The following is a 26656-nucleotide window of genomic DNA, read 5'->3' as shown; positions in this document are numbered from 1 at the left end:
TCAGCTGGGAAATGCCCAAGCTCTGCCCTCACCCCTGTGCCCCCGGCAGGGTTGGGGAGTTGGGGTGAGGGCAGCACCGAGGAGCTGCCAGGCATGGCAGGTGGCAGAGGAGCAGGACAGGCAGGTGGGTTGCACAGCTGAGGCACTCAGGTGGTCCCTGGGGGGGTGGGTTTAGCCTCAGAAAAGGGGGAATCAGAGAGAAGGAGGCACTGAGGTGCTGGGAGGTATGGGGGTCTGTCACCACTGCTTCGCTCCGCTCCGCACACGGTCCCCGAACAGCTGTCGATTCCATTTCACTGCCCACTCGTTGGTCCTACCATGCCAGCCCCTGACAGGTATTTTTCTTTTCAAGCCCAGTTTGCTGTTGTTCCTTCCCTTTTTCCCCCCCCTCCTTCCCACACCCACAGTGACTCCCAGATCCCACACACACACACACCCCCCAACGCACCGTTCCCATCCGTAAGGCTTTCCAGTCCCAACGGTGTGGCTGTCGGTCCCTGTCCTGTTTGCTAGCATTGTGCCTGTCTTATGTATAACCACATCACCCTCACCCCCACTGCCCCCTCCCCCCAAAAAAAGAAAAGGAAAAAAAAAAAAAAGATATATAAAAAGCCCCCCAAAAAAGGAGGAAAAAAACTCCCCCACCCCCACCCCAAAAGGACATTTTTCTCTTCTTTTCTTTTTTTTCTTTCCTTTCTTTGTTGGTTTTTTTTTTTTTTGGTTGCTTTTCCCATTTTGTAATGAAATAGTTGCTAAACTGCTCCATGGTTGGGGTTTTGGTTCCACTCCCCTCCCCCCTCCCCCCCCCCCTCAATTTTCAACATTCTCTCGTGGTTGGTTTCATTTTTGTGGTCATTTTTTTTCCCCTCTTTTTTTTTTTGGGGGGGGGGGGATGGGGTGTTTGTTATTTTCCAGTCTCATTCCTCATTTTCCAACAAGGCTTCCTCATCCTTTTCCTTCTCACCCAAACCACCCCTTCCCCACCCCCCTCAATCCCTCCCCCCTTTCCCCTCCCCCAGGCTACCCACACCCCTCTGCATTCAGCGCTTCTCTCTTTTTAATTTGGTCTTTTCTTTCGGTTTGGTTTTTTTTTTGTTGGTTTGTGTTTGGTTTTTCTTTTCCTTTTCCTCTCCTATTTATAAGGTTGAAAATTCTGAACAACCCTTTTTTTATTTTATTTTCTTGAGCATCAACAGGAAAAACAAAGCCCCCCCAACCCCCCCCCACCCCCCACCACACACACACACAGAGAGACGCTCACCGCCCCCCACTCCCCCTTCAAACACACACCGAAATCAACCCGACAAAACCAACACCTCCCCCGCCCCCCCCTTCCACAAAGAGTGACAAAAAAAATCAAACAAAAAAAAACCCCACCCCAACAAAAAAAAAACACAAAAAACAACAAACAAAACAACCACCACCTTGTATTTTGTAAATATTTTCTTTTCCTGCTTTGAGCTGTGTAATGTCCTTGTTATATAGAAATTGCTTTTCTTCCGAGAAGCTGATCTTTGTTAATGTCTTGATTCTGTTGGCAAAAAAAGCACAGAGGATGTGCTTATAAAAAAAAAAAAAAGAATAAAAAACTTGGAAAAAAAAAAAAAAGGGGGGAATTAAAAAAAAAAAAAAAGGCAAACAACAACAACAAAAAAAAAGCAACTGGAAAAAAACTTTCGGGGAGGTCGCCTCTGCGGTCGTGATGGGGGGTGGGGGAAAGGGGTTTTGTGTCCAGCAGAGACAGGGAGGGTTCTCTCTGCCCTTCACCTCTCCTCCTCCTTCTCCCCTCCACCTCTCCTCCTCCTCCTCCCCTCCACCTCTCCTCCTCCTCCTTCTCCCCTCCACCTCTCCTCCTCCTCCTTCTCCCCTCCACCTCTCCTCCTCCTCCTCCTCCCCTCCACCTCTCCTCCTCCTCCTCCCCTCCACCTCTCCTCCTCCCTCCTCCCCTCCACCTCCTCCTCCTCCTCCTCCCCTCCACCTCTCCTCCTCCTCCCCTCCACCTCTCCTCCTCCTCCTCCTCCCCTCCACCTCTCCTCCTCCTCCTCCTCCCCTCCACCTCTCCTCCTCCTCCTCCTCCCCTCCACCTCTCCTCCTCCTCCTCCTCCCCTCCACCTCTCCTCCTCCTCCTCCTCCCCTCCACCTCTCCTCCTCCTCCTCCTCCCCTCCACCTCTCCTGGAATATTGCATCCAGTTCAAGAGGGGCAGGGATCTGCTGGAGAGTGTCCAGTGGACAGCTGCAAGGATGCTGAAGGGACTGCAGCACTGCCTGGTGAGGAGAGGCTGAGAGCCCTGGGGATGTGTCCAACGAGGCTGGTTAGAGGCCTCGAGCACAGCCCTGTGAGGAGAGGCTGAGGGAGCTGGGATTGCTTAGCTTGGAGAAGAGGAGGCTCAAAGGAGACCTTCTTGCTCTCTACAGCTGCCTGAAGGGAGGTTGTAGCCAGGAGGGGGTTGGTCTCTTCTCCCAGGCAAGCAGCACCAGAACAAGAGGACACAGTCTCAAGCTGTGCCAGGGGAAGTTTAGGCTGGAGGTGAGGAGAAAGTTCTTCACTGAGAGTCATTAGTCATTGGAATGTGCTGCCCAGGGAGGTAGTGGAATCCCCATCCCTGGAGGTGTTCAAGAGGGGCTTGGATGTGGCACTTGGAGCCATGGTCAGGAGGTGTTGGGTGATAGGTTGGGCTTGATGAACTCTCAGGTCTTTTCCAACCTTATTGATTCTTTGGTTAGTCTGGAGAGAAGACTGAGAGGGGATTTAATGTTTGCAAGTCTCTGAGGGCTGGGGGTCAAGAGGGAAGGGACAGGCTCTGCTCATTTGCACCCTGTGATAGGACATGGGGCAATGGATGTAAACTACAGCACAGGAGCTTCCACCTCTTGTTGGAACTTCTTTACTGTGAGGGTCACAGAGCAGTGGAACAGGCTCCCCAGAGATGTTGTGGAGTCTCCTTGTCTGGAGACTTTCAAGACCATTTGGATGTGTTTATGTGACCTGTGCTGGATTCTATGGTCCTGCTCTGGCAGGGGGGTTGGACTCAGTGACCTCAGGAGGTCCCTTCCAACCCCTAACATCCTGTGATCCTTTGGGTGTGCTCAGCCTGGATGGGATCAGCTGCACCCTGTGTTCCAGGAGCCTCCTTTTTGCCTTGTTTCCCAGTGGCTCCTGTTAGTGAATCATAGAATGGTTTCGGTTGGGAGGGATCTCAGATCTACTCCAACCTCCCTGCCATGGACAGGGGTGCCTCACAATTAAATGTGGCTGCTCAAGACCTTATCTAACCTGGCCTTAAACACCCACAAGGAGGAGGCATCCACAACCTCCCTGGGCAGCCTATTCCAGAGTCTCACCACCCTTGTACTGAAGAACTTCTTCCTAAGATCCAGTCCAAGATCCCTCAGCTCCATTCCCTCTTGTTTTGTCTCTAGTCACCCTCAGGAGAAGTCCCTCTCCAGCCTTCCTGTAGGATCCCTTCAGGTAGTGGAAGGCAGCTCTAAGGTCCCCCCAGAGTCTTCTCCAGGCTGAACAACCCCAGCTCCCCCAGCCTGTCCTCACAGCACAAGAGAGGAATCATCCTGCAGGATCCTGGGATTTGGGCTTTGTGCTGGGAGATGATGCAGCAGGAGAGCCTGGGAGGGGTGAGCTCAGCCTTGCTGTAGCTCAGCTGGATGCCCTCATGGTGGGTGAGGGGTTGGTCTGACACACCCATGCCAACCCACACCAGGCTAGTCCTCACAGCTGGGTTTGCTGTGGAAATTGAACGTTTGCAAGAGGTGAGGGGTGGGAGGTGGCCTCCCAGAATGCTCCAGAATTTCCAGGAGAAGAGAATTGCACTTGGTTCCTGTTACCTGAGTGGATGGGAAGCAGGAAACTGCTTGGTGACCATCAGCCAGATGATCAAAGAAGTAGGAGGCAGCAACTTGGGCAGCATCAGGCTTGTTGCAGGTAATTAACAGGGGAGGGAAAACCTGATCCTGCCCCTCTGGGAACTCCTGAGCTGCAGAGCAGCCAGGGCCGGGGGTCAGTGTGGAGCAAAGGGCTCATGGTGTGGCTTCATGGCCACCCCAGTGCTGGTGAGTGAGGGGGTGCTGGTTATGAGAGCTGCCAGCTGAGGGGGGTACTGGGCTGTGAGGAGCTGCCAGAGTAATGGAATGGAAGTGGGGAGTGAGGGATTGCTGTGACCTGGAACCGCTTCTGCCCAGCCCCAGCACTCGCCAGTTCGGCTAGGGGCAGAGCTGTGCAGCCTCCCTCCACAGCTGAGGAAGTGTCCATGGTCACACCATGGGCCAAAAATAAAACCTGGGCTTCCTCCCTGCAGAGCCTCTGCCCTTCCCTGCCTGTGCTGCTGCCTTCCTGCACCCAGTTTGCCACAGGGAAGAGAGAGGTGGGGAAGCCATAGCCAGGGCTGTGGGGGTGGTTGGTACTCGAGAGGGAAGAGCAAACGCGGGCTGCTGGCTCGGCTGCTGGGGGCTCGGCAGCGGCAGGAAAAGGAGAGGAAGAAGTCGGAATGTGACCCAAATCCAAGCTGCAAGACTCCCCTGGTGCCCCCTCCCGCCCCAGGAAGGAGGAGCTGTGAGGGCTCGTAGCAAGGACTTTATTTCCAAATTCACTTGTACGGCAACAGTGTAAACCAGTTGTTAAAACGCACGATACACCATGGACACCCACAGACAGAAGCTAAGCTAGAATGATACACTGAGATCAAACCTTCCCTCCCCTCCCAGGGGCTGCCAGCGCGGCCGGCAGGCTGCCGCTGGCAGTTCACGTCACAACCACGGTTCTTTTTGAGTGCAGAAACACAGGGGTTTAGTTGAATCGGTGCCGGTTTGAACCCTTTTCAGACCAAGATGTGTGTGGAGTAAAAGGAAAAGCCGTGGGTCGGGTCCGTCCAGCTGCTCCTGGTAACCCTCAGGCCTGGGTCTGAACGTGGGGTCGGGGTGGGGGGGCGCTGGGGGAGGGGATGTGGCTCAGGCTGCTGGACAGGGACAGCGGGAGAGCAGCGGATGGAAAGGGCTGTCCTGGGACCCCAGGAGGGGACGACAGACAGGCTGGGGAGGCGTCGTGCTCGGCTGAGGACGCTCGCAGTGGGAAGGGGCTGCTCGCTGCAGCTCACCACACGCTACGGACACCCCGGCCTGGGGTGCTGGTGACCGGCAGGAGGGGCACAGAGGGACTGGGGGTGGCACAGGGCAGGCCAGGACGGGCGAGTGCAGCTGGGCACCGTCCTGCAGCCAGAAAGGGTGACAAGAGGGCGAGGGGGGAGCGGGGGGTTGGTTCTCCCCGGGCTGGGTTTACAGAGGGCACAGACACCGCGGCGGCTCCCGCAGCCATACAGAGTCAGGGACTGAGAACGGAGTCTTACAATCATTGAGTCAACTGAAACGGAGCGAGCGACAAGCTGGACCTGGCCTTCACCCGGCCTGCCCGTGGTGCTGCCGGCCCAGCCTCTCCCCAGCAACAAAGCAGCTCCTGGGGCTGCAGAGACAAGGGTTGGACCCTCCCCAAACCCACCCTCCCTCCCCTCCCCCCAACACCATGACCAAGCCTTCCTCTAGTGAGCTGCCCAGCACCAGGAAGAAACCCCCTGAGGGGCCCATGTGGGCTGTGCAAAGGCCACAGCAGGTTCCTCCTTGCCTGCTAAGGATGGGGTAGGTCCTGTCCGGAGAGGAACAGCTACTTGGTCCTAGGTAACAGCTGCTAAAACAGCCTCGGTGCCCACACCCCCCACACCCCCGGCCACCATCCCAAAGACAACCACACTGGTGCCTCAGTGAGACCCTTCCTGTGCTGTCCCAGTCAGCCCAGGCACTGGGCCTCTTGCTGGGGAAGCTCTGCTCTCCCTGGGTTGCAGCCCCTGCCCTCACCACCCCAGCCCTACCCCGCAGCTCAGCTGGTGCCTCTCAGGAGGTGGCTGAGGGGGAGGACGCTCGCTGAGCTGCACTGGGCGCATCTCAGCCTCTTTGGTTGTAGAAGGAAGGGGCACACAGGGACAGCCATGGGGTGCAGCACAGCCCTGGGCCACCCCCTCACGCTCCCTCGGTTGCCAGAGGAACAAAAGCAGCAAAAGAACGAGAGAAATCGGCTCCTTTCCCCCCGTGTGAGCTGGGGAGGGTCGGTGCTGTGCGCAGGAGACACCGTGAGGGGGGGGACATGCAGCAAACCCCCCACCCAGGAGAGTGTCCGGGGTGGGCGGGGGAAGGGGACTCAGGGTCAAGGAGCAGATGCTGGCCCCCGAGCTGGGAGAGCCCCCAGCTAGAGCTGCCCTCGCGTCCTCCCGCTTGTCTCCTACCGCTGCCAACGGCACCAGACCAGCAGAGCCATGGAGCTGCCGCTTCCGCGATCTCTGAGCTGACCTTGCAGGGAAAAACAACAACAACAACAACGGGGGGGGGGGGGGAAAGAACAACCCAAAACTGTTACAAACTGCACCCAAACCCAGGGCCCAGCCCAGCCCCGGAGCTGCGAGCGCCCCTCGCACACCATCCTCGGGCAGCGGCACAGCCCCGGCGCAGCCCCCGGGCCCTCCTCGGGCAGCAGCTCTGCACCCACCCGTGTGCCCGGCAGGCATGCGGTGCCAGGGCTGGGCGCAGCCCGCAGCTTTGGCCAGGCTCCCCTTGGCCCCCTCCTGGCCCCGAGCCGGCGCGGGGCAGCTCAAAACTACTTACAGCATTTATCAGTTTCTCTCTTTTTTTTTTTTTTCTCCTTTTTTTTTTGTTTTCTTTTTTCAACACATGCTCGTTTATGAAAACAATCATCACCCTGGCACGGTCCAAGCATATACAGACAAAGCTACTCTACAACACGAGGGGCTGCCAAAGGGATTGGGGAAGGGGGTGGTGGGGTGAGGGGGGGGAAGCCTCTACTCATCCACTCAGCGGTTCCAGCACAGCCACGGAGAGAGGGGAAGGGGCTGCCCGGGGTGGGGGGAGGGGAAGGGGGAGGGGTGGGAACCCCTGCCGCCATGGGACAGCCTGGCATCACCGGTACCCCAGCTGCCGGAGCTGGGAGCGGGTTAGGGGGCACCCGGCAGTTACCTTCAGACACATCTCGGCTTTCGGAGGTTAGAAAAGAAAAACCCAAACCCAAAAAGGTTTCTTCCAAATCAGCAGGCAAATTTAGTGCAGAAAGGGAGGGGGGCCCCCCTCGCGGACCCCAGCCCGGGAACAGCGGGAAGGGTCCCGGCCCCTCCCCTGAGGATCCCCCCACACCGTGTGCTGTGGGGGTGCTCGGGTCAGCGGCTGTCCCCTCCCTCTACCCCCTCCCCGCTTCCCCGGGGTGGTGCTGCCGGGGTGGGGACAGCGAGGGGATCCCAGGGACCTTGGGGAGGGGAGGCAGGGAGGGGGACGAGGGGAAGGAGGGGCAGGGGCTGTGCGCTCCGAGGAGCAGGGGGAGAGGAGGTTTTGTACCTCATCGTGTCACTGATTTTTGAAGTCCTGGAGCTAGAGCTGAATGAACAGTAAAAGCAGGTTAACTCATTAACCAGTTAGAGGGGGTGGGGGGGAAGCAGCTGTAAAAGGAACAGAGGAAGAAGGCCAGATTATTATTATTTTTTTCCCTTCCTTTTTTTTTTTCTTTTTCTCGTTTTGTTGTGGTTTGTTTTTGTTTTCGTTTCCCTCATCTTCTCTCTCCTCTCGGCCCCGCCGTGCCCCGATCACAAGCCCTGCTTGGCCAGCGAAGCAGACACTTCGTCGGCTAGCGTGGCCAGCTGGGGGGAGTCCACCATGTTGATGCTGCCGGTGGAGGAGACGTTGCTAAGGCGGCGTGGGGAGGCGTCTCCGGAGATGGTCGGGGACTTGTAGACGATCTCGGCGCCGTGGTCGGTCTTGGCTTTGGCGTTCTCGCGGAAGGTCAGCTTGTGAGTCTCAATCTGCAGGGAGAGGAGAGGCTGCTGAGCGGCGAGGCTGCGGCGGCGGCCCGAGGGGATGGCAGACTCACAGGAGCACAGGATGTTAGGGGTCGGAAAAGACCTCCGGAGATCAGCGAGGCCAAGCCCCTGACAGAGCAGGACCATAGAATCCAGCACAGGAATGCAGCCAGAAAGGTCTGGAAAGTCTCCAGGGAAGGAGACTCCACAACCCCTCTGGGCAGCCTGCTCCAGGGCTCTGTGACCCTCACAGTCAAGGAGTTCTCCCTCATGTTGAGGTGGAACCTCCTGTGCTGGAGTTTCCATCCATTGCCCCTTGTCCTGTTACAGGGTGCAAGTGAGCAGAGCCTGTCCCCTCCCTCCTGACCCCCAGCCCTCAGAGATTTATAAACATTTATTACATCAATTCTAAGTCTTCTCCAGACTAAGAAGCCCCCAGGGCTCTCAGCCTCTCCTCATAGGGATCTCCAGAGATCACCCAGTCCAACCCCCCTGCCAAAGCTGGGTCACCTAGGATAGTCTGCACAGGAATGCATCCAGGCAGGCTTTCACCTGCCAGCTGGTGGCTGTTGTGCAGCTGGGAGGAAAGCTTAAGTTTGCTGGCATGGTGCCCCCCTGGTGCCCTCAGTCCAGGTCCCTTCCAGTCGCCCACACAAGGAGTAGGCACAACCAGAGAGGATGGCAGGGCTGGAGCACCTCGGGATGCTGCCAAACCCATCCAGAGCACCCTGGCACCAGGCTCAGATGGCACAGCCTGGGCTGCCCCCACTCCCCTGGCAGAGGTTTACAGGCTCACAGAATAGTTTTGGTTGGAAGAGACCTTTAGGACCATGGAGTCCAACCATAGATGGGGGGGTGGGATCCCCACACAGCTGCCCCTCAACCCTCAAAAGGCTGCTCCCAGGAGCTGAACCCCTCTCTGCTGGGGAGGGGAGGTGATGTGGATAGGGTTTGCTACTTACTGGTGCCCTGCCCAGCCAAGTGCAGGGCTGGGGGCTGGCTCTCCGGGGGGGTGAGTGGCTCCAGCACCAGGGCCTGGAGCCCAGCAGGGTCTGGGCTCGGGGTCCGAGCGGCCTGGGGCTGGGTCTTGTCTTCCTTGCCTTTCTCTCTCTACAGGTGAAGAAAGCCGCCCAGGGCGGGGGGGGAGGGGGGCAAAAAATGCATCAGCAACAAAAACAACCAAAAAAAAAAGTCCAAGATCCAATAAATGTCAACCAGCAGGGGAAAAAAGCCAAAAAAAGGAAAGAAATAGAAAATTGGTGGAGAAAAAGATCTGAAAACCAGAGCAGTTCACTGACTCATAGGAAGAACTTTGGAGATGGGGAGGAAGGCTTCGTGCAGCACCCTGGCTCCTCAGGGGAGACTCAGCACAGGGCCCAGTGTTGAGCCCCAAGAGCTGTGGATGGGGTGTCCGAATCTGGATCCTCTGGGTGGCAGAGCAAGGAGGGCACCTGGGCACGTGGAGGAGGCTGGGGAAGGGGCAGTGAGCTGCCCACAGCTGCTCCACATGGAGGGCTGATGGGGCTCCAGGGTGTCCTGTCCCCTCAATGCAGTGTCCCACCTCAGAGTGGCACTGCCTGGGGATGATCCCAGGTGCCAAGGTGTGAAGGGGAGTGGGCTGGACAAGAGACAAAATCTGAGGCAGCATCTGACCTCAGGTCACACCAACAACCTCCTCCTGGTGTGGAGCTGAGCAACCGCCACACAGGAGGGCTGAGGCAGGCGACACCACTGCGGGGTCACAGCCTTGCACATCAATTCCCCCTCCAAAGGACAAGTTCTTCAAACTATGGCCCAGTGAAGGTGCCAGGCTGTGGAAGGATCATCAGTGGCACCACACAGGGGCTGAGTGAAGCACAGGGCAGCCTGATGCACAGCAGCAGCGAGAGAAGGGTAAGGAAGTCAAGCAGTCCCTCAGTCAGAGCTGGGAGGTGCACAGAGGAAACATGGCCAAGAACAAAGTGCCAAAATACAGGAGCCAAAAGAGAATCTTCCCCTCCTCTTGGGAAGAAAAAGTGGTTGAGAAACAAGCAAGAGGAAGCCCACCTTGCCCTGCAGGAATTCAGCTTACCTGCTCCACCTGCTCCCCTGCCTGCAAGGGACCTGGCTGGCCCCGAAGGGAGGTTCTGCTGGTGCTTTACTTACCAAGACCTACTGTGGAGTCATCATCAAAGCCTCTGGCTGGAAAGGGTCACCCCAAGTTCAGCATTTCTGCCCTCATTGGCTTTTGCCTTTCAATTTAAAGCCCTCCCAACAAATACCACTCCCTGGTGTGGGCACAGAGCCCTGCCTGGGAGGCTGAGACTTGAAGGAGGTCATCTGCTGCTGACGTGAAGGCCTGCTGCAAGCTCACCTCTTCTAAAGACACCTAAGCCCTTAGTGCTCCACTTCCACTGGGCAGCCAGCACCTGTGCAGCCAGCTTTGTGCCACCTCCAGGCTGGCAACACAGAAAGCCAAAGCAGCTGGCACTGGCACCCCTTAACGTGAAAGGTCTGAGACAAGAATGCTTCTGCACCAACTTCAGAGCCCAGCAGAGAGCAGGAACCCACAGGAGAGGCTACCACTGACATCTGCCAGGGCCCAGCAGCACAGAGCCTGCTGTCCTCAACACTCTGCCACTGCAAACGTCCCTGGGGTTGGGAGATGCAGCTCTGGAGCCCTGGGCTCTGCCCAGCAGCAGCAGCCACTGGCAGGAGGGTGAGTGGGCAGCAGCTGAGTGGCTCAGCCCTGGGCTGGACACTTTGTGCCCTCTGAAGAACAGAGGGCACACAGATAACCCCCTGCTAGGACATGGGCAGCAAATCATTTGGAGCACCCAAAAGTGCTGCCTGGTGAGCAGAGAGGAGAGGTTGTGTGGTCCAAAGAGGAGTGGAGCAAGCAGGACCTTCTCTGCATCCAGATTTCAGGCACCCTTTGGTTTCCTGCTCACAGGACCCTTGCAGCTGCTCTCCACCCAGTGCCCCTTTACCTTTTTGTTTCCTCCTCCAGGGACGTGGCTGATGTTATCTAAGGACCCAATTTTCGACTGCACCTTATCTTTGAAGTCCAGTTTCTCAGATTTCACCTCCACCTGGCCACCACCTGGAAGAGAAGAGCACAAGCTATGTTAGCTCCCAGGCCAGGCTGGATAGAAAGCCCTGAGGGCTCAGCTGCCACTCCAAGGAGGCTCAGCCAAAGCAGGGTGAGGATGAGCAGAGGTTTAGGACCAGGAAAATGGCAGAAGGGGCAACCCTGTGGTGATTTGGGACATCCAGGAGCCAGGGCAAGTGGGAACCAAGGTGAAGAGTTTCCTCAGAGGATGCTGTGAAGAGCTGACAGACATCCCAGTGATTTACAGAACCAAGGGCAGAGAGGTCACCTCACTGCCCTAACACCAGCAGCTCCCATTTAGGGACAAGGTGTGCATGGATCCCACCAGATCCCTTAAAACTCAGAGTGATTGGGCAGACTGGAGAGGGTCTGGCAGGGATGGAACTGGGAACAGTGTCCAGCACCCACAAGGCTCACTCTGACCCTCTGCTCACTGCTCCATGTGCCTCCCCTCACTCCCAGCACTACCCCAACCCTCTCCCCATCCCCAGATGCATATCATGACACAGCCTGAAAGCTGCCAAGGGCCAGCACCCAACCTTGAGAGCTCCCAAAGATCAAAACCTATTCCTGTGAGCTCCCAAGGATCAGCACCCGGTCCTGTGAGCTGCCAGTGCCCAGCACCCAGCCCCCTGAGCTGCCAGGCTCAGCACCCAGCCCCCTGAGCTGCCAGGCTCAGCACCCAGCCCCCTGAGCTGCCAGGCTCAGCACCCAGCCCTGCCATACCTGGTTTGTGGTGGATGTTGCCCAGGGAGCCACACTTGGATGTGACGTGGCTCAGGTCGACTGGCTTGTAAACGATTTGGACCTGCCCGTAGGAGAAAGGAAAAGGGCATGAGCTGGCTGGCACCGTGGGCAGGCTGGGGAGGGGGAGGCACAGCACACAGCAGCACCTGATCTGCATTGGAGGGAAAGGACAGCTGAACCCCCCCCTCCCCAGCAAGATTAATGACACCAGAGGAGCTGTCCCCAGACATGGGAGGTCATTAATGGCCATGTGCAGAAGCCTCTCTTTAACATACCAGCATGCACGAGAGCCTCCCCTCCAGAGGGGAGAGGAGGGGAGGAGAGGCAGAGTTTCAAAGTGCTTAAAGTGAGAGAGAGAGAGGAAAAAAAAAATACAAGTGGAGTGGCAATTAATGAAGAGAGAGTTGCATACAGCATCATCCAAAAGGAGGAGAAATACCAGAGAGGAGAGAAGGGGGGGGGGGAAAAAAACCCCAAAACAAAACCAAAACCACCAACAAAAAGAGAGTAAAAAAAAAAAACCAAAACCACCAAATACCTTTTCTGATGGAAAACATAAAGCTTATGTCCACAAAAACTGAAAGAACAGAAATGATCAATGTGCACAGAACCTTTCTGGGGCTGGTTGGTTTCTTTCTTTCTTTTCAAAAGAGTGACCAAAAAGAAACAAAAAAGGTTACAAAGAAGATCAAAATCAAAGCATCTGTGAAAAATGCTGAACTGCAAAGCAAAGGCCAAAAGAAATGAATGGACTCCTTTCAAAGGTTGGGATTGTTGTTGTTATCATCATTGTTGTTATCATTAGCATTATTGTTCTTATCATTATCAATACTATTATCATTACCATCATTATTAGTATCATTATAATGATTATAATCATCATTATCATCATCAATATTATCATTACCATCATTATTATCATTATAATGATTATAATCATCATCAATATTATCATTACCATCATTATTAGTATCATTATAATGATTATAATCATCATTATCATCATCAATATTATCATTACCATCATTATTAGTATCATTATAATGATTATAATAATCATCATCATCATCAATATTATCATTACCATCATTATAGTATCATTATAATGATTATAATCATCATCATCATCAATATTATCATTACCATCATTATAGTATCATTATAATGATTATAATCATCATCATCATCAATATTATCATTACCATCATTGTTAGTATCATTATAATGATTATAATCATCATCATCATCAATATTATCATTACCATCATTATAATGATTATAATCATCATTATCATCATCAATATTATCATTACCATAATTATTATCATTATAATGATTATAATCATCATTATCATCAATATTATCATTACCATCATTATTAGTATCATTATAATGATTAGAATCATCATCATCAATATTATCATTACCATCATTATTAGTATCATTATAATGATTAGAATCATCATTATCATCATCAATATTATCATTACCATCATTATTAGTATCATTATAATGATTAGAATCATCATTATCATCATCAATATTATCATTACCATCATTATTAGTATCATTATAATGATTATAATCATTACTATCATCATCAATATTATCATTACCATCATTATTACAATAATCATCCTTAGTATCATCATTATAATGATTATAATCATTACTATCATCATCAATATTATCAGTACCATCATTATTACAATAATCATCCTTAGTATCATCATTATAATGATTATAATCATTACTATCATCATCAATATTATCAGTACCATCATTATTACAATAATCATTGCTAGCATCATCATTATAATGATTATAATCATTACTATCATCATCAATATTATCATTACCATCATTATTACAATAATCATTGCTACTATCATCATTATAATGATAATAATCATTATTATCATCATCTATATAATCATTATCATCATTATTACAATAATCATTGCTAGTGTCATCATTATAATTATTATAATCATCATTATCATCATCAATATTATCACTACCATCATTATTACAATAATCATTGCTAGTATCATCATTATAATGATAATAATCATTACTATCATCATCAATATTATCACTACCATCATTATTACAATAATCATCCTTAGTATCATCATTATAATGATTATAATCATCAATATTATAATGATTATCATCATCAATATTATCATTACCATCATTATTACAATAATAATTCCTAGTATAATTGTTATAATCATCATAATGATACTAATCATTATTATTATTAGCAATATTATCATTACTATTATCAATATTATCATTATTACAATAATCATTATTGGTATCATCATTATAATGATTATAATCATTATTATCAATATTATCATCATCATTATTATAATCATTCCTAGTATCATTATTATAATCATTATAATGATGATACTAAGAATGATTATTATTGTAATTATCATTATTACAATAATCATTCTTAGTATCATTATCATCATCATTATTATCAATATTATCATTATTGTAATAATCATTCTTAGTATCATTATTATAATCATTCTAATCATTATCATTATCAATATTATCACCATTATTACACTAATAATTCATAGTATCATTATTAAAATCATGATGATGATAATAATTATCAATATTGTCCTTATCATCATTACCATTATCATCATTATATCATCATCACTGTAATAACGATCACTCTATTGATCACCACATTATTATTAATTCCTTTTAAGTTTCATTACTCATCTACATCTTAGCACCATTTAACAAATATCCTCTACTTCTATTGTTATTAATAATGGGCACTCTATTAATAATAACCACGATATTATTAGTAATGCCTTTCAATTCTTGTTACTCATTTCCATTTTATTACCATTTTATGACTATTATCTATTCATACTGTTATTAATAATGGTCACTATATTAATAACAATAATACAATTATATTATCTAATTATATATAATTAGATAATTCATATCTAATTATATTATTTGTCTTTTATAGCTATTATTTGTCTTTTATAGCTATTGTTTATCTTTTATATCTATTATTTATTTATCTTTTATTACTATTTTATATTTATATTAACAATCACTATAATAATAGCAGTAGCAATAATAATAGTAATAATAACAACAGTAATAACAACGATAATAGTAATAACAGTAATAACAACGATAATAGTAATAATAACAGTAATAACGATAATAATAACCACGATAATAATAATAACCACGATAATAATAATAATAGCTAATAATAGCTAATAATATTAATAGCTATAATAATAGCAATAATAATAGCAATAATAATAATAGCAATAATAATAATAGCAATAATAATAATAGCAATAATAATAGCAATAATAATAGCAATAATGATAATAGCAATAATGATAATAGCAATAATGATAATAGCAATAATAATAATAGCAATAATAATAATAGCAATAATAATAATAGCAATAATAATAATAATAATAATAATAATAATAATAATAATAATAATAACAATAACAATAATAATAATAACAATAATAATAATAATAACAATGATGTCTAAATATCTGCAGGAGCTGAGGTCACATCACAGAACCACAGACAGAACTGTCAGGGTTGGAAGGGACCTCAAGGCTCAGCCACTTCCAACCCCCCCCCCCCCACCATGGGCAGGGACACCTCACACCACAGCAGGTTGCCCAGAGCCACATCCAGCCTGGCCTTCAACACCTCCAGGGATGAGGCTTCCACCACCTCCCCTGGGCAACCTGTGCCAGGCTCTCACCACCCTCGTGGGGAGGAACTTCTTCCTGACATCAATTCAAATGGCACTTGGGACATCCTGACCCACAGCAGCAGCATCCCAGGGCATCAGGGTGTGGGTTTGAGGTGGGGTTTACTCATTGGAACTCTAAACAAGGGCTCCAGAATCCCACTGGAAGGACCCCACCCCCACCCCCACCACCCCCCCAGCTGGAAGCCCTCCTGAGCAGGGACAACCAAGTGACAAAGGAGACGCAGACAGGAGGGAGGTTAAGGTGGAGCTGTTTAGTGGTGATGTTAGCAGTTAAACACCACACTGGAGGAGAACACTGGAGAGGTCTGGGACCACTGGTGACAGCAAACACCACACAACCCCAAGCACAAACACACCAACTACAGCAGGAGCAGGAGACAAGGGGGTGAGAGGACATCCCCACAGCCCCAGCAGGTAGCCCAGCCCCTGGTTTGGGACTGCCCCCACCCCGGGTGTGAAGGAGATGCTGCTGGGGTCGGTGGGGGCTGTGCAGGAGCAATCTGATCATCAGCACCCCAGAGCTGGTTCCTGCTCACTGGGCAGCGTCTGGCACTCACTGGAGCTCAGGGGGAGGATGTGCTGCACTCGGTGTCCTCCCCAAGCACCACCCTGGGCAGGATGCTCTCACAGATCTCAGGATGTGCCAGCGCCAGGAGGACCTTTGCAGAGGAGCTGGCTCCTCCCAGCAGCCTCCAGACCACCGAGGCCCAGAGGCAGCACAAAGGTTTCAGCACCCTGCAGTGCACCCCAGCAGCCTGTGCTGCCTCAAAAGCCCAGGGGGAAGGTGCATCCCTCAGGTCCCTTGCTGGCCCCATCACCCCCAGAGCTCGGTGCAGGACCAGCACTGAGAAACACTTCCCCCTCCACCACACAGCCAGGAAAAGGAGTGGGGAGCAGCAGCTGGGTGCCAGTGTCCCAGCAGCTCACAGGGCCCTGCCTTGTCTCCAATGCTCACCAAAAGGCACATCTGACAGAGAGTGGAGACAGAGAGAGGGGAGAAAAGCAGCCCCAGGGCCTGGGAGCACATCGCAGACACAGACATGAAGACAGTGCTGGGAAAAAGTCACAGGTGGAATGCACCAGGCAGGAGGAGGGCTCGAGTCAGCCAGGAGGCAGGAAACAGACCCCCAAAATGGGCAGCTGGCACCTTCCTGGTCCCAGCCATGACCCCAAAGGGCCTGGGAGCAATTTGGGCACCAGTGGGACCTGGGGCTCCCATTTGCAGAGCCAGCCATCAGCAACTGAAACTTTCTGCTCTCATTCCAGTTCCCTTTTTCACAGACAGGACTCCATCAACCCTTCCCATCCTGCTGGGGAGCAGAGAAGGCTCCTCCCCATTTCAGCAAGAAAGGAAAGGGGGTACAGAGTTGCTTGCCTGTGAAAGCAGTGCCAGAGACCTGGGGATCCCACCTCTCTCCATCAGCTTTTGCCTAAGGCATCGCCTTGTCAGAGCATCCACTGGCTTCAACCAACCAGGACCCAAGCCCAGGTTCCTGCAGGAACAGCCCCTTCCTGCTCCTCTGGAAGCAGCAGTGGCTGGCCAGGCAGTCCCTGCAGACAGCATGGTGGAGGATTGAGGTGTGATGGCCATCAAAGGCCAGTGGCCTCCTGTTGCCCCTCTAGCAGAGAAGCCACACAGCACAGCTCTGCTCCAGGACAGCCTCTGCAGCCACCTCAGCACAGGGCCTCTCTCTGAGCACCCACACCCAGAGCTCAGCTGCTGCTCTCCGTGTGTCAACACAGCCAGGCAGCCACCAGGAGTGAGGAGAGCCTGGGGAGGGATGACAGCCTCCAGCCAAAAATCCACCTAATGCTCAAGCCAGCTGCAAACTGCACTGCCCGTGGTGGGAGCTGCCAGTGGAGAAAGGGATGAGCTCACCACCCTGTAGCCACAGCACTGATGATGAACACCAGCTCCTGGCATCACCAGTGGGCACCACGCACCAGCCAGTCCAGCCAGGGCAGGACCCTGGGCTAAGAACGAGCAGAGCCGGCGTGGAACCTGCTGCAGAGAGCTGTGACCTCCTCCAAGCAGCTCCTCTGGCCCCACCAATAAATGACAGAGTGACACCAAATTTGAGCTGGAGGTTGCAAACCCAATGCTTCCGTGCCAAGACCTCTGCAACGCTCAGTTTCTCAGGGAGGGCATCCAGAGAGGTCAAAAGCAGCACCAAGAATCCACTGGCATCAGGTAGCTCCCTCAGAGGGCCACAGAGCAGCCAGCCACAGAGCCTGGGTCGCACTGGTTGGGGTCTCAGTGATGCACCTTCCTTGGTCCCTCACCTTTCCTGGACCCAAATGCTGCCTCCAGAGAGACCAGTGCAAATTCACCAACCCCTGGGGAGTCTCTCCAGGTTTCTGGCACAGTGACTGAAGGCTGAGCCCAGCTCTCTGCCTGGGGCTGGCTGGAAATGTCAGCCTTCGAATCAAGGAACTCAACACTGCCTCAGGCTCAGCCTCCCCCCCGGGCGCCGCCGGACACATTCGCTAGCAAGGATGAAGCTTGGATCATACTTGCCTGGTGGGAAGGGGCAGGAACCTGGGCAGGAACCTGGGCAGGAACTTGTGCTTTCAGGTGTTGTGTGGAGCCATGGGCAGGACCTCAAGCAACAAAGACTCTGTTTGCTCAGAGATCTACCCAGCTCCTGCGTCGCTGTCTGCTGGAGGCCACCCATCCTGCAGACAGCGACGCACTGGAGCCCTCCAGGGAGTGTCAAAGCTTGGGGTTAACAGGGTGTTTGGTTACAGACATGGCTTCTACACAGGTCAGTCAGTTCTGTCCATGCCAGGCATGGACAGGACTTGTTAAGGGTCCATCTAACCACGTCTGGTTGGGTTAATGGGGTTAGATGCCAGCATGTCACCAATGGCTATGGGCCAGCAGGGCCGCCGGGGATAGCATTGGTGCTTCAGTGTGTGTACAACATGCCACTGGTCATCAGGGGGGGGTCACAGAGCATTCAAAGTGTGGAGGTACTCACACTGCCTCCTCCTGGGATGTGTTTGATATTATCCTTTGAGCCACACCTGGATTGAACGCTGCTAAAGTCCAGCTTCTTATTAATTATCTGCACCTTTGGTAGCCAGAAAAGAGTCATTGCACGTCACCAATGGCTATCTGGGGATAGCATTGGCAGTTCAGTGTACACAACATGCCACTTTTTATCAGCAGAACTGTTAGAGTGCATTCAAAGTGTGGAGGTACTCACACTGCCTCCTCCTGGGATGTGTTTGATATTATCCTTTGAGCCACACTTGGATTGAACGCTGCTAAAGTCCAGCTTCTTATTAATTATCTGCACCTTTGGTAGCCAGAAAAGAGTGTGAGAAACAACATGACCATCTGCAGCTGCACTCTGGGTCCCAGCACCAACACCAGCAACCTGCCTTCCAGGCCCAACAGCCAAGCAGAACCTCTGGCTCCCTGCACAGGTTATCATAGATTGGGCTGAGTTGGAAGGGACCCCCAAAGATCATCCAGTTCCAACCCCCCTGCCATGGGCAGGGACACCTCCCACCAGCCCAGGTTGCTCAGGGTCTCATCCAGCCTGGCCTCCAACACCTCCAGGGAGGGGGCAGCCACAGCCTCCCTGGGCAACCTGTGCCAGGGTCTCACCAGCCTCACTGGAAAGAATTTCTTCCTAACCTCCAGTCCGCCCTCCTCAAGCTTCAATCCATTCCCTCTCACCCCATCACTACAAGAGGGAAAGGATTGTCTGCTCATGGGCTGGAAACTGAAGCTGGAGGTGGGCAGGCTACCACCAGAGGTTGGAAGGTTCCAAGACAGAAGCAAGCAGCTGACCCCATGCTCCTTCACTGAGCAGAACAGAGAACAGGGCAGCGATGCTGCAAGGCACCAGAGCTCCATGGCTCAGCTTCTGCAGGGGAAGGAGGAAGGGTGGAGCTGAGAGAGAAATGCCAGCTCAGCCCCAGCTCCTGTGCCAGGCAGCATATGCCCTCTGCAGGTCTCACACACACAGAGTCCCCCCTGCAGGGGTCACACACACACAGAGTCCCCTCTGCAGGGGTCACACACACACAGAGTCCCCCCTGCAGGTCTCACACACACACAGAGTCCCCTCTGCAGGGGTCTCGCACACACAGAGTCCCCCCTGCAGGGGTCTCGCACACACAGAGTCCCCCCTGCAGGGGTCACACACACACACAGAGTCCCCCCTGCAGGGGTCACACACACACAGAGTCCCCTCTGCAGGGGTCTCACACACACAGAGTCCCCTCTGCAGGGGTCACACACACACAGAGTCCCCCCTGCAGGGGGCACACACACAGAGTCCCCCCTGCAGGGGTCACACACACAGAGTCCCCCCTGCAGGGGTCACACACACAGAGTCCCCCCTGCAGGGGTCACACACACAGAGTCCCCCCCTGCAGGGGTCACACACACACAGAGTCCCCCCCTGCAGGGGTCACACACACACAGAGTCCCCTCTGCAGGGGTCACACACACACAGAGTCCCCTCTGCAGGGGTCTCACACACACAGAGTCCCCTCTGCAGGGGTCACACACACACAGAGTCCCCTCTGCAGGGGTCTCACACACACAGAGTCCCCTCTGCAGGGGTCACACACACACAGAGTCCCCTCTGCAGGGGTCACACACACACAGAGTCCCCTCTGCAGGGGTCACACACAGAGTCCCCTCTGCAGGGGGCACACACACACAGAGTCCCCCCTGCAGGGGTCACACACAGAGTCCCCTCTGCAGGGGGCACACACACACAGAGTCCCCCCTGCAGGGGTCACACACACACAGAGTCCCCCCTGCAGGGGTCACACACACACAGAGTCCCCCCTGCAGGGGTCACACACACAGAGTCCCCTCTGCAGGGGTCACACACACACAGAGTCCCCTCTGCAGGGGTCACACACACACAGAGTCCCCTCTGCAGGGGTCTCACACACACAGAGTCCCCTCTGCAGGGGTCACACACACACAGAGTCCCCTCTGCAGGGGTCTCACACACACAGAGTCCCCTCTGCAGGGGTCACACACACACAGAGTCCCCTCTGCAGGGGTCACACACAGAGTCCCCTCTGCAGGGGGCACACACACACAGAGTCCCCCCTGCAGGGGTCACACACAGAGTCCCCTCTGCAGGGGGCACACACACACAGAGTCCCCTCTGCAGGGGTCTCACACACACAGAGTCCCCCCTGCAGGGGTCACACACACACAGAGTCCCCCCTGCAGGGGTCACACACACACAGAGTCCCCCCTGCAGGGGTCACACACACACAGAGTCCCCTCTGCAGGGGTCACACACACACACAGAGTCCCCTCTGCAGGGGTCACACACAGAGTCCCCTCTGCAGGGGGCACACACACACAGAGTCCCCTCTGCAGGGGTCACACACACACAGAGTCCCCCCTGCAGGGGTCACACACACACAGAGTCCCCTCTGCAGGGGTCACACACACACAGAGTCCCCTCTGCAGGGGTCACACACACAGAGTCCCCTCTGCAGGGGTCACACACACACAGAGTCCCCTCTGCAGGGGTCTCACACACACAGAGTCCCCTCTGCAGGGGGCACACACACACAGAGTCCCCTCTGCAGGGGGCACACACACACACAGAGTCCCCTCTCCATGGGACACACAGACAGGTACAGCTGGCTGGAGAGCAGGAGCTTTGTGCCCATCAGGGGCTGGGAGAAGAGGACTGAGCTCTGCCCTGGGCCGGGCTCAAAGTGTCTCTGCAGTCACAGAGAGAAGGAGCAAAGCTGCCAGGATGCAGTTCCCTGCCTGCAGTTCTGACTTCCATGGAGATGAGATGAAAAGGGCAGCACAGGCCAAGCCCCAAGGGCAGCAGCTCTGCTTCCCCTTGCTCATGCCCTCTCGGGTGGGAGAGAGCCTGGCAATGGCTTGGTGCCACCCACACCATGCCCCCTTCACCCTCTGCTCCCCAGGGTCTGCCTGCCCTCTCCCCACACACTCAGGTTTTTGGAGCAAAGAAGCTGTGTCCATTCAGGGCTTGTTTTCCCTGTTGGGGTTTCCTAAGGGCTGGGGTATCCCTCCCCCCACCCCCAAAGGAGCTCTTCCAGACCACACAAAGGTGAAGGCAGCCTCTGCTCCTGGCCCTGCACAGCCTGGAGCTGGCTTTGCAGCCTGCCCAAGCATAACCCAGAGGGCAAGCAGCTGAACACCATCTTGCCTGAAGCACAACCCTCAGGAGAGGGACAGAGCCACAGGAGAGCAGCATCACCACGCTGCACACACAGTCCCTGGGTGACAGGACCCTTGAAGCTGGCCCAGCAGGAAGCTCTCCCTCTGCTCCAGCTGTCCCCAGCCTGCTGCTGCTGCAAGGAGAGCTCCTTGCTGCACCCTGCTGCTTCAGCACCACCAGCACCGGGGCTGACACCTCCCTCCAGCAGGGTTCTCCAAGCTCACACCAACTAATCCTGCAAATCAGGACCCAGATCTCCCAGGCCAGGCTTTGTCAGAGCAGTGCTCAGCCATCCAGCGACACCAGAAGTGCTCAGACCATGCAGCAATACCAGAAGAGACTGGAAATACTGGGGGGGGGGGGTTGCCCCTTGTACCTTTGCTCCCCTAGGCTGGAGGGGCTGAAACCTGTGTGGAAAGCAGGCTCCAAATCCATCACCCTAAAAAACCAACCTGTGGGACCAGCCCCTGCTGCTCCCCAGCTCCATTCATCTAAGAGCAGCCTCATGGCCTACAAAAATCCCCCAACAGAGCATCCACTCAATCCTCCCTGCAAAGAGCAACAAATTGTCCCAAATTCAGCTGTGACAACAATAAACATTTTTGTCTGACACAGAAGCAGAGGGGGGAAAAAAACCACCCAAAACCAAACCACTCTTGAAGGCTGGAGGAGAAAGAACAAGCAAACAATTTAACCAATTCCCAGGAAAGGGAAGAGCTCCTTCCAAAAACCCCTGCAGAGCAGTGGGGCAGCAGGAAAACTCACAGACCCTGTGCCAAGCAGGCAGGAGGGACACATGGTCACAGCTCTCAGGCTTGGAAGGGACCTCAAGGCTCAGCCAGTTCCAACCCCCACCCCTGCCATGGGCAGGGACACCTCACACCACAGCAGGTTGCTCACAGCCACCTCCAGCCTGGCTGCAAAAGCCTCCAGGGATGAGGATGAGGCTACCACCACCTCCCTGGGCAACCTGTGCCAGGCTCTCACCACCCTCATGGGGCAGAGCTTCTTCCCAAGGTCTAATCTAAATCTCCCCTCCTCTAGCTTGGATCCATTGCTCCCAGTCCTATTACTACCCCACACCCTAAAAAGTCCCTCACCCTTGGCCCTCTGCTCATGACCAACAGCCAGAGCAGCCTTGCCCAGGCTCCAGAGCCCCCTCAGGATTCAGCACAGAGCAAAATGTGCTCTGGTCAGAAAAGTGCTCCCCAGGAACCTGCCCAGGAAATGGCCACAGAAAAAAAGTGCAGATAAGGCAATGGCAAAGCAAGCTGCTGTTTGAGATGGGCAAGAGAATCCATCTCAAGGCTTCCCCACACACCAAAGTGGAGCTAAGGAGTTCCCCTGGTCACACAAAATGGCTTGCAGTGCACTTGGGGAAGGTTGTCACAGCTCTGGGGCACCAGCAGGCACAGAGCAAGGGCTGCAGGGCTGTGCTCCACCCCTGCCAAGGGCAGGCAAGGACAAGCACCCCAGCACCCAGGGACTTTTGGCTGCAGCAGCCGTCAGATGTGCAGCTCTGCCACTGAACATGTGTGAGAGCCACCTCCAGCAGCCAGGGGAACCAGCTGCTTTCATGCCTGCACCCACACAGCAAGGGGAGGCTTGACAGAGGCCTCAGGATGTGGCCACACGGCGCAGCGGAGCCGCGCACGGCGGTGCTGAGCAGCCAGCACCACAGCTGGAGCCCTGTCACCACACACTGCTGCTCACACCACTGCCTCCTCCCAACCCTCCTCTGCTGGGCTCGGGAAATTCAACCCAAGACCCTCGACCCCAAGCACTTGGAGCAAGGAGCTCACTCTGTGCTCAGGGAACAGCCTCTCTGGGGGCAGAATGGTGACACCAGGGAGCCAGGCAGCAGCAGGTGGCAGAACACAATCCCAGACCCTGCCAACAGAGCTGGGTCCAGAACCACAGAGTTCTGGAGAAGAGGCTGGAAGGAGAGGAGAGCAGACAGGATGCCTGCTCACTGACCACAGAGAATCCTTTTGCTTGGGAAACACCTTCAAGATCACCCAAACCAACCCTTCTCTAACTCTACCAAACCTGGTGCTAAACCATGGCCCTCAGCACCACATCCCTGCCTCTTTGAAACACCTCCAGGGATGGGGATCCAGCCACCTCCCTGGGCAGCCTGTGCCAGGCTTTGAGAACCCTCTCAGTGAAGAAGTTTCTTCTAACATCCAACCTAAACCTACCCTGGTGAAACCTGAGGCCATTTCCTCTTATCCTGTCACTTGGTCTCTTCTCCCTGGTAGTAACAACAATGAAGAATCACAGAATCATAGAGTCAATAAGGTTGGAAAAGAGCTCAAAGATCACCAAGTCCAACCTGTCACCCAACACCTCCTGACTGCTAAACCATGGCACCAAGTGCCATGTCCAATCCCCAGGAAGCAGAGGTAGTGCTGGAGGCACCCCTCCAGCTCACACAGAGGAGGATTCAGAAACACAACCCTGATCCTGTGGCTCTTCAGGGCACAAACTGCTCTCCCAAGCTGAGCACCACGAGGGAATAACATTCCCCTGGCAGCCAGTCCAACACGGATACACCACCCTGTGCAAGCCACACCACGAGCTCTCTGCAGCCCTCTCTGCAGGACAGCTGCACTAAGCCAGGCAGGACACAGCAGGACAAGGACCCAGCCCAATCAGCCCCAAAACCTCCAGATGCAGGCTGGAGATCAGCTGCAGCTCGGCCGCCCACTGCCACATCATCTCCGGCCCCCACCGGGCTGCTGCCGCTCCACGGAGGGCTCTGCTCTCCCCCGGGCCCCCACTGTCCCTGCAGACGGACCCCTGGCAAGGCAGAGGCCAGCTTTACCTTGCCACCTCCGGGCTGGTGCTTCAGGTTCTCGGTGGAGCCGATTTTGGACTTGACGTTTTTCAGGTCGGGCATGGGCGCGGCCGAGGGCTGGACGCGAGTCTTGGCGGAGGCAGGAGATTTGGGTGGGGTGCGAACCACTGCCACCTTCTTGGGCTCCCTGGCTGGTGGGGTGGGCAGAGAGGGGGTGCGGGAACGGCTGCCTGGAGTCCCGGGGGAGCCGGGACTGCTGTAACCGCTTCTGTCTCCGGACTTGGGCTGCTCACCTGGGGAGGGCAAGGGCAGGGTAAGCAAGCTGGGGACGCAGCCCCTTCCCCCCTCGCTGCCTGCCCTCATCGCCTTCCTCTCGGCTCGGTGCCAGACGGTTTCACTTTCCTTCCGCCCCGTTTGGAAGTGCAACGCTGTGATTCAAGGCAGTTTCCCAGCTCCTCAGAAGGAAAACGGTCTTGGGTGTAAGGCTCTCCCCACCGCCCAGCCAGGATCACAGCTCACAGGCTGTTAGGGGCTGCAAGGGACCTCGGAAGATCACCCAAGTCCAACCCCCCCCCGCCAGAGCAGGACCATAGCATCCAGCACAGGAACACATCCAGATGGGTCTTGAAGGTCTCCAGAGAAGGAGACTCCACAGCCCCCGCGGGGAGCCTGCTCCAGTGCTCTGTGACCCTCACAACCCCGAGCATGCAGGAGGACTTGTGGACAAAAGGACAACTCAAAACCACTCTGCTGCTGGACATTTAGATGATTATGGGATGCAGCTGCCTGAAGCTGATCACTCAGCAGCGTAGAGCTGCCCCCCCAGTTTGGAGAAGAGATGGGAAGCAAAAAGAAGCAAAGAAACCCCTTGAACATCACCTTTCTCGGACTTGGCTGCTGCAGGAGGTGGTTTTTTCTGCTCCTTTCTGCCTGTTTAATGAATGAGAAAGATGCTTAAACACAACAAAGCTGGGGACTGAAGGGGCTGATGGGTTTCATGCAGCTCTGGCGAAGGACTGGACAAAACAGACATCTGCAGGGGGACAGGCAGCGTTCTCATGGGAATTCACAATGCCTGCTGCTTTCTGGGGGGGGAGGTTTTCTTCCTCTGAGAAATAATTGGCTAAGCTCCACTCCTGCAACCGAAGAACTGAATCCTCTTGCCCCTGCTCTTTGTGAAATATTGTCAAGAGAAAAGGAAGAGATGGGTTAAAATAAAAAAACCAAACACAACCCCCCCCCCAGGGAGCTGCCTGAAGCCTCCACACTGGAGGAAACCCCAAGGAGATACAGCAGCTGCCCTCTCTTCCTCACTGGCAACTCTGTGCAGGGAGTAGATAAAGCAGCATCCAGAAAGGCTCAGGACCTGTCCCTAGGCTCTGCCCCATGAGGAGGCTGAGCAGCTCTGAAGCACCACACAGACCTCACCCTGCCGGCCATGCCCTTGCACAGCGCACAGCACGGGGGCAAGCTGCATGTGATTGCATGGAGAACCCAAGCAGAGGCTTTGGAGGCAAGAGACAGCAGGGGAAGGCTCCCTCCATCACTTACCAGAGCTGGGAGGTGTCTTGGGGGCCGTGGGGGTCTTTGCTGGGATGCGTGTGGCATTGGTGGAGTTCCTCTGCCCGGCTGCGTTCCGCGGGGTGCCTGCCTTGGTGCCACCTCTCATCTCCTGGGGGTGCAAGAGGGAAAGGCTGATGCAGGGGGAGCTGCCCAGGGATGAGTAGAGCCACACAAGACCTTTCTGCTCCCCACTCCGACAGCCCACAGGGCTTCCCCCCACGCAGGGAGCGGTGATGTGCCCGCTCGCACCCTGTGTCCCACCACCATCGCTCCTGCCCTGGCACAGTGGCAGTGCTGCTCTCCCCTGGGAGCTCTCAGCTTCAGCTGCCTCCTTCACCACACACTCAGCTGTCCTACACCTTTGTTCTCTACAATTCACCATCCTGTTTCTCCTGTCCTGCTAAAACTCTGTACAGAAGTGAAACAAATCCATTGCTGGAGCAAAGGCTGCGTTCAGGAGCACAGTGCCAGGCTCCAGAAACAGAGAGGCACTTCCTTTAGCCCCCCCTGTGCCACCCCCTGCTGTGCCATGTGCAGCATCTCCAGTGGCATGGCAATGCCAGTGTGCTGCTTATTGTCTTCTGATCCTGCAGAGGAGCTGC

At 53.6% G+C, this 26656-nt stretch overlaps 1 protein-coding gene across 17 annotated transcripts in view; it reads right to left on the bottom strand.

Annotated features, from left to right (window-relative positions):
• Nucleotides 1-7585: 7585 nt before the first annotated feature.
• Nucleotides 7586-26656, bottom strand: part of MAPT (microtubule associated protein tau) — a 68006-nt gene continuing 48935 nt past the window's right edge. For 7 of the 17 annotated variants that reach the window (XM_054176904.1, XM_054176914.1, XM_054176907.1 and 4 more), the window contains 8 exons: nt 26043-26163; nt 25371-25421; nt 24519-24784; nt 18713-18805; nt 18485-18577; nt 11675-11756; nt 10827-10939; nt 7586-7860 (listed from right to left, as the gene is read on the bottom strand). In XM_054176904.1, the coding sequence (XP_054032879.1) occupies nt 7645-7860; nt 10827-10939; nt 11675-11756; nt 18485-18577; nt 18713-18805; nt 24519-24784; nt 25371-25421; nt 26043-26163 (1035 nt within the window). In that variant the 3' untranslated portion in view covers nt 7586-7644. The remainder of the gene's footprint in view (nt 7861-10826; nt 10940-11674; nt 11757-18484; nt 18578-18712; nt 18806-24518; nt 24785-25370; nt 25422-26042; nt 26164-26656) is intronic. The other 10 variants (XM_054176906.1, XM_054176915.1, XM_054176917.1 and 7 more) reach the window with 5 other exon arrangements.

Source organism: Dryobates pubescens, chromosome 36, assembly GCF_014839835.1.
Source record: "Dryobates pubescens isolate bDryPub1 chromosome 36, bDryPub1.pri, whole genome shotgun sequence".
NCBI classification, from domain to species: Eukaryota; Metazoa; Chordata; class Aves; order Piciformes; family Picidae; genus Dryobates; species Dryobates pubescens.
Note: the sequence above shows the minus strand (reverse complement) of the source record. Positions and strands in the feature narration are given on the sequence as shown.